Source organism: Rhamphochromis sp. 'chilingali' (assembly GCF_963969265.1).
Source record: "Rhamphochromis sp. 'chilingali' genome assembly, chromosome: 8".
Classification (NCBI taxonomy): Eukaryota; Metazoa; Chordata; class Actinopteri; order Cichliformes; family Cichlidae; genus Rhamphochromis; species Rhamphochromis sp. 'chilingali'.
Genome location: NC_137935.1, coordinates 3,500,941 through 3,514,073, shown reverse-complemented (window position 1 = coordinate 3,514,073; position 13,133 = coordinate 3,500,941). Strand labels below are relative to the sequence as shown.

The window sequence follows — 13,133 nt, the reverse complement described above, 5'->3', positions numbered from 1 at the left end:
GAAGCTGTTAGTTGTTTATCACACAATTGTCACGGCGAGTGAGATGAGCCGTGTGGAAGTAATAAAGGAGGATCCAAACGCAGGCACTCGTAAAGGTGGTTTATTAAACACAAAATAAAAATAGACCGGAAAACGGAGAATGAACTAAACTATACTGGGAACAACTAACTACTGAACACGAACATGAACATGAAGGAAGATAGATGATGGCATATGATGGTGACAGCAGGGAGAACACACGAATGGAACATGGTAGAAACACAGACGGACCAGCAACTACTACAGCTGAAGACACGACTTAAATACACTCAGAGAAACACAGGGAGATTACACACAGGTGGGGGATTCATGTAGCACCACTTAAACAGTCAACAAATCCTGACTCAATGTCTGTTATATTGTAAGGACAAATGTTCGCACAAATGTGAATTGCATTCACTTCATTGATGAAGTAAATGCAATTCAGTAATCAAAGGTGAGTGGCTTTAACGGACTACATGTGTATACTGTATCATAAGTGGACAGACATGGATGTAAACCACACCTTAATTGTTTGGCTGAGGTAAAACAACCACAAGGCAGTGATTCGAACTTGAAGGTACTCTGGATATTATTAACTGTGAACATATCGTTAACATTTTTCATTTATATTGTGGGGCGATCGTGGCTCAAGAGTTGGGAGTTCGCCTTGTAATCGGAAGGTTGCCGGTTCGAGCCCCGGCTTGGACAGTCTCGGTCGTTGTGTCCTTGGGCAAGACACTTCACCCGTTGCCTACTAGTGGTGGTCAGAGGGCCCGGTGGCGCCAGTGTCCGGCAGCCTCGCCTCTGTCAGTGCGCCCCAGGGTGGCTGTGGCTACAATGTAGCTTGCCATCACCAGTGTGTGAATGGGTGGATGACTGGATGTGTAAAGCGCTTTGGGGTCCTTAGGGACTAGTAAAGCGCTATATAAATACAGGCCATTTACCATTTATCAGGTGTCCTGTTTGAAGAAAACACTTTGGAGCCACTTGAGTGAATGTATATAAACATCAGGGTAACCTAATTTCAAGGAAATGAAAATTTGAATGTTTGTGAGTTATTTTGTTCATGTATTAGATGTTTAGTTTTATGACGAGATGCATGCTGTCATTATTTATTTTTTTTATTTTAGTACAGTTTTTGAGTTGACAAGAATGAAAGAATATTTAACATTATTTGTACTAATGCTGTTGTGTACTAAGCACAGATTAATTTACGAATTACGAATTTTTGAGCAAATGGTGTATTAGGTTGTAATCGTATAGAAATATACGTTTAAGGATATGAAGAAGTACATTTAATGAGTTACAGTGAAAATAAGTGCCTATAACCGTTGCAGATTTGAAACAAGTAAAAGCTAACAACCTGATTAGCCCACATACATATTTTATGAGACTGGATAAGACAGTTGTGGTATTAGTATTTATTTATTTATTGTCATTGTCAAGAACAATGAAATTGCGTTTGGGGCTTCCATACAGCCCAAAAAAAGAAGAAATCTATGAGTTTTCCATTTGTGAATGAACGTAAATACTCACATCAGCTTGTTGTGGGAGCATCATGCCAACTCCTTCCTTCTTAACTCCTTGTGACCTTTGTATTGTGAAAGGGGATTTCTAAGAATCACCCCACAGTTCTTCCCTGTGACGAGATGGCGGATACAAGCGGCGGAAATGAGCTTCCTCCAAAGGGTAGCTGGCCTCTCCCTTAGAGATATGGTGAGAAGTTCGGCCATCTGGGATGAACTCAGAGTAGAGCCACTGCTCCTCCACGTCGAAAGGAGCCAGATGAGGTGGATTGAGCATCTGACAAGGATGCCTCCTGGGCGCATCCTGGTTGAGGTGTTCCAGGCATGTCCCACTGGGAGGAGGCCCCAGGGCAGACCCAGGACATGCTGGAGGAGATATCTCTCAGCTGGCCTTGGAACACCTTGGTGTTCCCCCGGAAAAGCTGGAGGAGGTGGCCGGGGAGAGGGAAGTCTGAGCTTCTCTGCTTGGGCTGCTGCCCCTGCGATCCAGCCCTTGATCTTAGCTTTTTCTAGGACTGCGCTCTTCTGAACAGAGATCTCTGATGTTGTTCCTGAGTCACTGCACCTAGTGCTCCGATTACCACTCTTACCGTCACCCTCCACATTTTCTCGAGCTCTTCTCTGAGCCCTTGGTATTTCTTGAGCTACTCATGTTCCTTCTTTCTGATGTTGCTGTCATTCAGAACCACTACATCTATCCCTACGGCCGTCTTCTTCTGTTTGTCTATCACCACTATGTCCGGTTGGTTAGCCATCACCATTTTGTCCGTCTGTATCTGGATGTCCCACAGGATCTTAGCTCGGTCATTCTCCACCACCCTAGGGGGCCTTCCATGATGGTGCCTCCTCTTCCTCCTCATTCTTGGGTTTCTGCTTCCTGCGGTATTATCTGAGCACACGGTCGGTTGGGGCCATCTTCCTCATGTATTCATGCATGTCTGTTGTCTCATCCTGAACCGTGGTGCTGACACTCACCAGTCCCCGGCCCCCTTCCTTCCGCTTAGCGATCAGCCTCAGGGTGCTGGACTTGGGGTGAAACCCTCCATGCATGGTCAGGAGTCTTGATGTCAGTGGCTTCTATCTCCTCCTTTGACCAGCTTATTTTATTACCCCAGCTGGGTACCTGATCACGGGCAGGGCGTAGGTGTTGATGGCCCGGATCTTGTTCTTACCGTTCAGCTGACTTCTCAGGACTTGCCTGACCCTCTGCAGGTACTTGGTGGTTGCAGCTTTTCTAGTGACCTCTTCATAGACTTGTAGTCAAGACCGCCTAATCCGAGACCAAGACAAGACCAAGACCAGAGGGTATCGAGACCAAGACAAGACCAAGACCAGATGGTATCGAGACCAAGACAAGACCAAGACCAAGTTGAGACGAGACCGAGTCGAGACGAGACCAAGACCAAGACCGAGACCGAGACAAAAAAAGTCTTTAAACTGCAGCCAGATGCTATTCTATATACATATGCAGGACACCTTAAACTAGTTTTTTAATTAAGCAACAAGGCAGAACAAAGTCGGGCCTGTATCAAGACACAGGGACTAAACCCCAATTCAACCATACCCAGAACTGATCCGGAATTAAAACAGGACTACAACAGTAACCAAGACAGAACCAGAATCAGAACTAGATGATAGTAGCACTAAAAAATCATCATAGACCTGCACTACACTTATTTTTTAATTCTACCAAAGTACAATATTTAGATTGAGAAAAGTTTATATAATTATGTAGCCTTGTTGTGCAAACAAGCCTGCATAACTTAATAAATATAGAATTTGAAAAGTAACAAATGGTATCTAAAAAGAAACACTAGGTACATGTTCTGATGAGTTTTGGCAAACAGCCATTTGACTAACATGTGTGTCTCACCTGCTCTTGTTCATCTCTGTTCTGTCGTCATTCTCTCTCTCCCTCTCTGCTCCTCTCTCTCCCTCTCTGCTCCTCTCTCTCCCTCTTTGTGCTGACAATCAAGCCAAACACCAACATCATCAACTATACAGTTGAAACCAGATATTTATGTACTCTTCAGATAAAAACACAAACACTTTTTAATTGTAACATCAAATCAGACTAAATGTTTATTTTGTTAGATTGATAAATATAAAAAACATATTTGTTAACTTTGAGAGTAAAGAGAGAAACTATCTGTATTTCTTAATTGCAAATGGCACCAAATTGTATTCAAACTGAGCCACACTTATGGAGCTCCACAATTCTTTTCCTGGTGTTTTGGTTGACATCTCTTGATGTTCCCATGTCACAGAAACAGGCTCTGTGTTTTGCCTTATATGCATCCACAGGTGTGCCACCAGTTTACTCACATGGACTCTACTAACCTATCAGAAGCTTCTTCAGCTCAGAATCGAATCGTCTGGAGTTTCTTATTAATTAACAATAAACTTAGTGTACATGTGCTCCTACATTTGATGAAAGTGATTAAAATAGACAGCTCCCTCTTTTTATTCCGACATTTCACTAATTCAAAAGATATTTCAACATTTATTTATCTAAAACAAAAGTTTACTCTAAATTGATGTTTAACAGTAAAAAAAAGTTTTTATGTTTTCTCCATAAATTGTATGTAAATATCTGGTTTCAACTGTGAATATACTGCTGTGTATTGAAATTCCTCTTGTTTTGCATAGATATACTAAACAACATCCAAAGCATAATATATAAAATAACATCTACCTGAGTTTTTTCTTTGAAAGAAGCTCCTTATGTCCATTGTTGTGTACATCAGTACACAATTGAAACCGATTTAGAGAGTTTGTTTAGCCGTGGAGGGTAACAACTGAAAATATGAAATGTAAGCTAAGACTCTCTAAAAAATCAGCATTGCTGTTCGGCTTTTTATTTATCCATTTGTTGATTCACTCGAAGAGCAAGTAACGCAACCAAGTGATCAGTTTGAAATCAATCTTTCGTGATACACCGTCATATTTACATTATTAGTTCAGTACGAATGATTTGCTTTGGTACCTGGTCAAACTTAAGCTCTCCTCTGTCTGCAGCAAACTCGCAGCCAGCTAGTGATGGGTCGTTCGCGAACGAAATGGCTCTTAGAGCCGACTCTTTGACGTGAACGACGCGACCCGACTCCTTATCGCGAGCCGTCACGTGGGTTTTTTTTGTTTGTTTTTTTCTTTCTCTCACCCTCTCTCTCTCTCTCTCTCTCTCACTTTTTTTCCGCTTCACTTCGCACCTGAGCCTTGTGCTTTATGCTGGGCAGAGGGGGAGGGGCGGTAGTTACACTCAGTAGCACAGGAACAGAGCCAGAGGGAGAGAGAGAGAAAGAGAGCCAGGGACAACAACGTCACATTAGAAAGGTATAGTAATCATCCACAACTATTTTCGGTTGCAGATGATAAAGGATTCAGAAAGTTTATTCATGCAGGCCCATATGACAGAGAATATGCATCTTCTTTTTGTTTTCATATTATAATTTATATTTAATTGTGTTGTGGTTTGCAGTGTTTTGTGTTGTTTTCACTTTAAATTTGTAAAAGGAAAAAGCTGAAAATTTAAATAGTTAAAAGTTGAAATGTGAATAGTTGATTTTTGTATTATATGATTTATTTATTACATTTTATGTGGAGGGAATAAATAAAAGTATATTTACGGTGGCCCCTACAGACAAAGCACATACAAACTTCAAATCATGTACGAACTCTGAAGCATGTACAAACTCCAAAACACGTAAAAACACGTACAAACTCCAAAACACGTAAAAACTCAAAACACGTACAAAAGACAACAGAAGTGCTCCAGGATGCTGGGCGCAGTGTTGAGCTTTTGTTACCTAGTGGCTACACAAGCCAGCAAGTACCAATGACCGGATTTGGTGTGTGGTAGTAACAGGTAAATGAACTTTTTTAAAATTATTTGAATATATATGAGTGCCTGTGTATAAATACACAAACAATACACACATGCTTTCAATTGTGTAATTTAAGTGATCTAGTAGCTCTGCTTTGGAAGTTCAGTTCATGCTAGAAATGTGTTTTGGAGTTTGTACGTGTTTTGTCTGTAGGGGCCACCGCATATATTTATATATAAACATATACAAATAAAACCACTTTTTTTACGTTAGTAATTCCTTTTGTGCATAATTTTATATTATTGTTAATAATAAATTAATTAAAGCAACAAAACAACCTGAAGAGCCGGTTCGGAGCCGAAAGAGCCGGCTCTTTTTAGTGAGCCGAACCGAAAGAGCCGGATCTATAAAAAGAGCCGGAAATCCCATCACTACAGCCAGCAGCTTCTCCCCCCTCGCTCACATGGGTGCTGTGCTCAGTCGCCTAGTGCCTGAGCTCGGATCATACCAAAATTAGGGGGAATTTACGACGGTGCGCTCTGTGCTTCGTGTGTTGTTTTTGTTTTATACAGTTGTCAGTCAGGCATCTAACTAAAAAATTACACTCCAAAAGACCCCATGCTTCTGAAAAAATGACCCGGGCTTAAGCCCAGTAAGCCACCCCCCCCCCCCCCCCCCGCTCCGCTTATGGTTGACTCCAAATCTCCCGAACACTATGTCGATTTGAGAACGCAAGACAGAAACAGCGAGACCAAGACAAAAGTCCGTCGAGACCAAGACAAGACCAAGACAAATGTCCGTCGAGACCAAGACAAAAGTCCGTCGAGACCAAGACGAGACCAAGACCACGTAAAAGTGGTCTCGAGACCAAGACCAGATTCGAGACATCCAACTCTACCTCTTCATGGTTCCCATTTGCCTGCGGGATCCCCAGGAGTAGTAATGTAATGGCACTTTTTTTGAGGGTCTGCTGAATTGTTTTTAATGGCACTTTTTGATGAACAGCAGATGATTAATTCCTCTTTATTGGAGAAAGTGTCCCTAAGCTATTGCTGCTCATACTTACTGAGTTCCCTAGCTACACTGTAAACCCGAATAAGTTACCAGAACTCAAAAAAATTGAGGCAATCGATTGCCTCAATTTTTTTGAGTTGATCAACTCAAAAGTCAAATTTTTCCAGAACATAAAAGTTTGGATTACATGGTACTTGTATCTTTTGAGAACGGTCAACTCAAATATTTGCAGTTAATATGACTTAAAGTTTCAAGTTTACAAATTCAAAGAAATAAGTTCACAGAACTTATAAAAAATAAGTACACAACCACAACATTTTTATGTTAACAAAACTCAAATGTTTATTAGTTTGTGTTGTCATTATTTTAAGTACACGTTAGTCAAATATGTTGACTACTTGATACTTAAAAACATGTGACCCAAAACATAAAATTTTTGAGGCAATTGATTGCCTCAATTACACTGAGTATCGGTAACTTAATATGCAAAAGTCATAAACATCTGCCATTGAACAGTATCTTGCCTGCTCCCTTTTAGCACTATGTTGAAATTAAATACATTTTTTTAAAAAAATAAATAAATTGATTAAAAATAATTAACAAAAACATTTATAAATTAAAATAAGTAGACCAAAAATTGTTTAGTCAGGAAAACTGTCAGAGTAATGAAAAATAATGCCAAATAATAATAAATAATATCAAAATGTGCTTTTGGCTCTCTGGCTCTCTGGCTTTTGGCTCTCTGGCTAATATCTGAATAATATCTGAATATCTGAATAAGGCAACAGGGCAGCAATTTGAGTGAATTACAATGCTATTTGTTTTACATTAACCAGTATCAAACAGTGAAATTTAGGTCATCTTGCGCAGCCCACAATGTTTTGGAAATAGTATTACGAAAAACATTAAAACACACAAAACATTAGTGTTGCTTTGCATTATGTTAATGAGAACAAAGGCACGTTGTATAGTTTGGACCTATTGGCTGAATGCAATAACGTTTTGAGGCATTATTTAGATAAAAGGAGAGAACTTTGAACTAGCCTTTTATAATGCTTCACCCTGCATCCTTCTTTCAGATGAGTTCCTACATAACCAAGTCATTCTTGAGGGTCTGTAACCTGGGTGACAGTTTACCACTTTCTAGACCAAGTAAAATCTTTTGAGTAAATTCTAAAGTGTTGGTCAGGGCTTTGGGGTAGCTGAGGTGCATAGATCAGTCCAAACATTACCAGGAAGGCTTCACCAAATCTGGGGAGACTGAACACGGCATCACTTTCAATGACGACAGAGATTTTCACAGGTTGGTAGTGAACTGGACTTGTCGTGTCATGGTCACTAATGACAGTGAAGAGGGCCACTTCAACACCATCAAGCTCCAACTCATCAGATTCGTCCTGAATTAATGAAAAAGAGATACTAATCACAATCTAACCCAAGAAATACAACAGACGACATATAATTTCTCATTTTACCAACTCCAATTGAGATCCAATACCTCTTTTACAAGGGAGACCTGAGTCTCACTGTAAGAGGTGAAAAACAGAAGATCCATGTTCTGCACACATAAATCAGCTAATTCACCAGAGAATCAAGTGGTGTGAGATAGACTGAAACTAAGCTAAAGGAAATACACAGGAAAAGGTTTTACTAAACATCTTATCACTTTCAACAAAACACCAATTCAGTTCATTCGTAGTGAGGAGACAGAAAAGACCATACATGGAAACCGTATGGGTAGACTAAACAAAGGTAAGTCCAAACAGTGCATCAAAATACATGTTTGTACTTTGATGCACTGTTTATATACACAGTAGTATCTGTTAGATACTTAAGGACACTCACAGTGCAGGTTCTGAAAAATCCAGAGACATCCTCACGCAGATAGACAGGAAGGGCGTGGAGAACGGTAGTGCGCTTGGTGTGGATATCATGGATTTCCTATTTCCAGATTAAAAACAGAATTGTATATACTGGTGAGTTTACTGAACAACAACAACAACAACAGTCAAATCAGAACATATGTCCACAAATAACCTGTTCACATCTTTAATACAGTCAGACAAATAGCAAACACAAAGTGGAGTAATAGCAAAATTCAAAAAGCTCATTTAAATCATTGAACCTGTCCAATGTTCCACTGGTTCAACCTATGAAATGTGTAACAATCTATTATTACCTGTTCATTGTGAATTCTTAGAATTTCAGCCAGGGCATCAGCTGTCTTCCCAGTTTTTGATGCCTTCTGTCTGAATAAGGTCATCAGTCGAGGAAGATGGCGGTCAAGTTCAGCGTAGAATGTATTGGGCAGGTTCTGATTTGTAATCCGCTGAAACTCTGCATACAACTACAGCAGAAGGACAATACAGTTCAATTTGAAGAATCTCGCACATCTTTATAAAGCAGCAAAAAGCTGCCACATGAGTAAGAATTACAATTTTCATTTTAAAGAGAGCTGATCCATATTACCTCAGACTCCATTTTTAGAGCAGGCCAGAGGTCCAAGAGCTCCTTCACTCCTTCACAACCCTAACCCTGCACATATAGTTTAAAATATAGCGTTTCTAACAAGAAAACTGCTTGAAAGCACTCTCACTGCAGACAGGCATCTCCGTTGTGTAACTGCAGGGACAACGGGCTTGTTTGGACCCAACTATTCTGAGTCATGAGAGGGGGTTTAAAAATTTAGAGAGATTAAAACACTTTGTTTCATACAAGGCGACCGGGCGCCACCTCTAGAACAAGTAGTATCTAACTTTTTAAACAGCCTGCGACCCTCATTACAACAACTTAATGCTAGCTCTGCAAGCGCAAAGTTTCCTTCGGGGAGAGCAGCAAAGCACATAAAAAACACGGACCCGACATTTCTGCTATTCTTTTCGACACGCACCCAAAATACAACTAAATATTCGTATTTTAACAATAAACTAATATCAACATTGAAAACTTACTGTAAGTCCAGTGATGCTAGTTGCTGCAGTTAGGTGCAACTTTCTCCAGTCGTCCGTGTCCGTGCCTCTTTGGTGCTGTTCCCGCCCATATACCTTTACTTCTTCTGTGTTTCGTATTAATGCTCATTAGCGCCGCCTTCCGCTTCGGAGGGTGAATCAGAGATTAACTCGGAATAAAAATTGATTCCTGCAGCTGCTCAACACTTGCGGAAAAAATTAAAAATATATATGTAGGATACATTGATAAAATAATGAATATTAAAATAAATACATTTTGTCTTCCACTAATGCATTTAAGACAATTTGATTTCACTTATTTGGTGAAACACTTTGAGATTTTATTGTATTTTAGCATGTGCTACATAAATTAAGTTTATTATTAAATCCTATACTTGAAACAACAAAAATAACAGGACTTTACCATTCTTATATGTCCTAACTTAACTGTGTTACGTTGTGCTTAAGTTATGATTTTAAGTGATGCTTACTTAATATAGAAATAGTTCAATTCAATCAAATATTATTAGTTTCATTTACTCAAAAAGAAGAACATGTTACACGAACTTGACATATTTAAGTTAACAGAACTTTTTAAAGACTTTGAGTATACACTACTTAATCTATTTAATTACTTTGAACATTCGGGTTTACAGTGTACTTCTTTACTATGTCAGTAAACTTTTTGAAAAGGAAGGTGTTGTAGATTTAAAGAAACATCTTAATTGAAGCAAAGGCAAAAAATTGGAATGAATTTTATGTGACTGTTCATATTAAAGCCAACAAGTGAAAATCCAAAAAACCGGCTCCAATCCTTTGTATTAATGATCTCCCCCCTCTGTGTGTGAGTGTGTGTGTGTGTGTGTGTGTGTGAGAGTGTGTGTGCCACACAGAAGGAAGGTCACAGCAGGAGCTTTTCTCAAACGCATCAGTTTATTTTTTACAAGAAGTGTAGCTCATACAATGGTATAAATGTATTCTTTGCGGTAATTTAAAATTATGAAACTCTAAAGATTTTGAGTTCAGGCACATTGTGAATCAAGAATCTAAATATTTGTGTCACAATGATTTCTATAAAAGCATTTTATTTATGGGGATAATGCGACAAATCTTTTGTGTGTCCTATTAATGATCAATGGTAATTGAAGAGGAAGCTTGAACCCTGGCTCAGGACATTTTCATGACAAGTGACAGCGCAGACATCTGCTAATGAGAAAACAAGTTTTATCATCATAAAGACTGTGATATGAAGCATCATTAAAGTGTCACTTCAGTAATGTTGACTCATGTTTTTAATAGGTGACTATAAAACACCAAACTCTAATTTCTGTGGTTTATTTTAAGTTTACAGAATATAACATGTGGTAAGACAACGAGTTTTACTTCTCACCGTCCGTGTTATGTGTATCTATTTATCATGTATGCTACTTTGCTCTGTGGACTGTAAAATGTTTCACTGTGTTCATGAAATAAACCAGACTTTCACTGTCTGCATCTTTTACTGTTTTTTCTGCATTTGTTCACTCCAAGTTTGACAAAACCTACAGATATCCAGAGTTAACTCACTAACAATGTGGAGCAGTCTCAGTGTATTTAGCTGCTTTTTCCCTGAACACAACCAACTGAGAGAAACGCCTGTAGTCCTCACTTTGGTCATTTTGAACGTTGAAGGAGATTTGTTCCATAGACACCTTATACTAGTGTTTCCTGCACTTAATCCATCACTGCTATGTTCTATTTAAATCCAGATTCCTTTTATAGTTTGCAGTGAAATTTGTTAAACCGTTGCTTAATGGGACAGAAGTACAAGTCACTCTTTACTAACACATTTGTAGATGAGTTTATTGCTGAACAACACAGCTAGTCTCACACACTCTTTAGGTTTTTCAAGTTTTGTGTGTAATGGTTTAGTCTATCAAACCTTACCCTTTTCTCCCCAGTATCACAACAGCATGACTCCCAAAGTACAGATCAGTAAACAACCTATGATTCTAAAGCCAGAACAGAAAGATACAGTTGGAAGATGAATGATTGCGTTTTTATGACGCACACAGAGGATCCCCAACTCCCTCATATAATTTTGTACCTCACTAAAGCGTACACTAGATGGCACTGCCTCCCTACATCTCATCCAGTAAGTCTCTCCATTTCACTTTTGCAGACTTGAATGTGGAAATTAAGTATCTGCTGACAGCTGCCCTTTCTTCATTTTAAAACGCTACCAACAAAGATAACCATGGAAACCTTGAGATATATGATTTGTAATTCAGGACATTTTTTTTGTCTCGTGAATGCTGTTGTAGCTTTGAGTTTAAGAATAGTAAATGAATCCTAATTCCCGATTTCAAGCTCAGTATGTTTACCACAGTATAGGTACAGGTTTGATATTTGTTGGCTAAAACGATTTGTATTAAAATGCATTCACCAAAATATCTGTACTGGTTAGTAATGCCTACAGATACTGGCAGCAGGGATTAGAAAAAAAATCGAAATAAAAATTTAGATAATGCAATGAAAAGTGCAGTAGTAAAAACTGAAGGCATTTCTTAACCTCCTAACATCTTGAAAAAAGCAAGAGGACCTGTAGAGGGAGCTGCCAAAACACTCTTCTAGCTTAATGTTGTGTGTTGAGTTTATGTCTACGGGTAGAAATGAGTACTTGCTTCGAACATGTTCACTTAGTCGTCATTTATTAGGCACATACAGCTAAAATTAATAGAATCCGACTAAAGATGTTGTTTGTGATGCATTTAAACCATTGATGCATTTAAACCATTGAGTACTTGAGGAGGCTGTTCCAAAGTTTCCAATGTGCAACTTAATAAAAACTGGACAGTCCTGCAACTCTGAATCTTGGGGCCACTTAAAGCTGTTGGCCCACTGACCAGAGTGTGCCAGGTCTAACGGATAACCCGGGGCCAGCATTCAAGCATTTCTAAGTAAGCAGTAAAACTTTGCTTCTTCTCTGTGGAGGTCATGTGTGAGGAGGTATAACACAAACAGAAACAGGAACACTAGAGGATCGATTTCTCCGTTTGAGCTCCAGAGTCTGATGGCTCTGAGAACAAATGACTATGAACTTTGACATGCTTGGGGTTATAAAGGAACGTGGACACTAAAGCAGTGACCTTTTATTTGGCCTTCTTATTTTCAGTGCCGTGGACTTCAGCATGTTTTGGTCGAACTTTTAGGGAAACTTTTGTTTAATATACTGAAAAGTAACAAATGCTATAAAAACACTTTTTGTTGTGTTTATTAAATACCAACAAAGGGAGTCAAAAGCTAATAGCTAGAAATGTTCCTCAGAGGTTTTGCATCTTAAATACTATTACTTAAGGATCTTTTGTTACAGAGGTACGAATCAGATGGAATCAAGGCAGGGCAACTGAAACAGGCTGCATGCCGGTTGTCATCATTTCTTTAGGGATTAATAAAGTATTTTGATTCTGATTCTGAAGAGGCTTTGAAATATAGGGACTCTGGGGGTGAAAAATTGGAACTGGAATTGATGTGTGTTAAGTTTGTAGTCTGCAATCTTTTGTAACAGAAAAGAAGAGTCTGGTGAGAGCTGGTTCAAAAGACAGAGTATATTGCATAAGCTGAGATGATGGGAGGCAGGTGAGTGGGCTTGGAGCCAGGAGGAGAGACCATGTGTGCTCTTCTTATTTCTCAGATTGTACATCCTCAGTTCCTTTCCTCATCTCCTCTCCACATGTATTTGCCACTCCCCCATTGGATACAAATGGATGAGATAGGAAGGAGAGGAGTCAAGATAATGGGCGTGGACGCCAAAAGACATT

General features: G+C 39.2%; 1 protein-coding gene across 1 annotated transcript; it reads right to left on the bottom strand.

The window, feature by feature from the left end:
- Positions 1-6,684: 6,684 nt before the first annotated feature.
- LOC308400640 (uncharacterized protein) lies at positions 6,685-9,437 on the bottom strand. Its single transcript, XM_080888473.1, has 5 exons — positions 9,337-9,437; positions 8,855-8,920; positions 8,565-8,732; positions 8,231-8,326; positions 6,685-7,782 (listed from the first exon to the last, which is right to left on the bottom strand). Exons 2-5 carry the CDS (start codon positions 8,864-8,866, stop codon positions 7,519-7,521), a joined length of 540 nt encoding a protein of 179 aa, XP_080744599.1. The 5' UTR covers positions 8,867-8,920; positions 9,337-9,437; the 3' UTR covers positions 6,685-7,518.
- Positions 9,438-13,133: the final 3,696 nt, after the last annotated feature.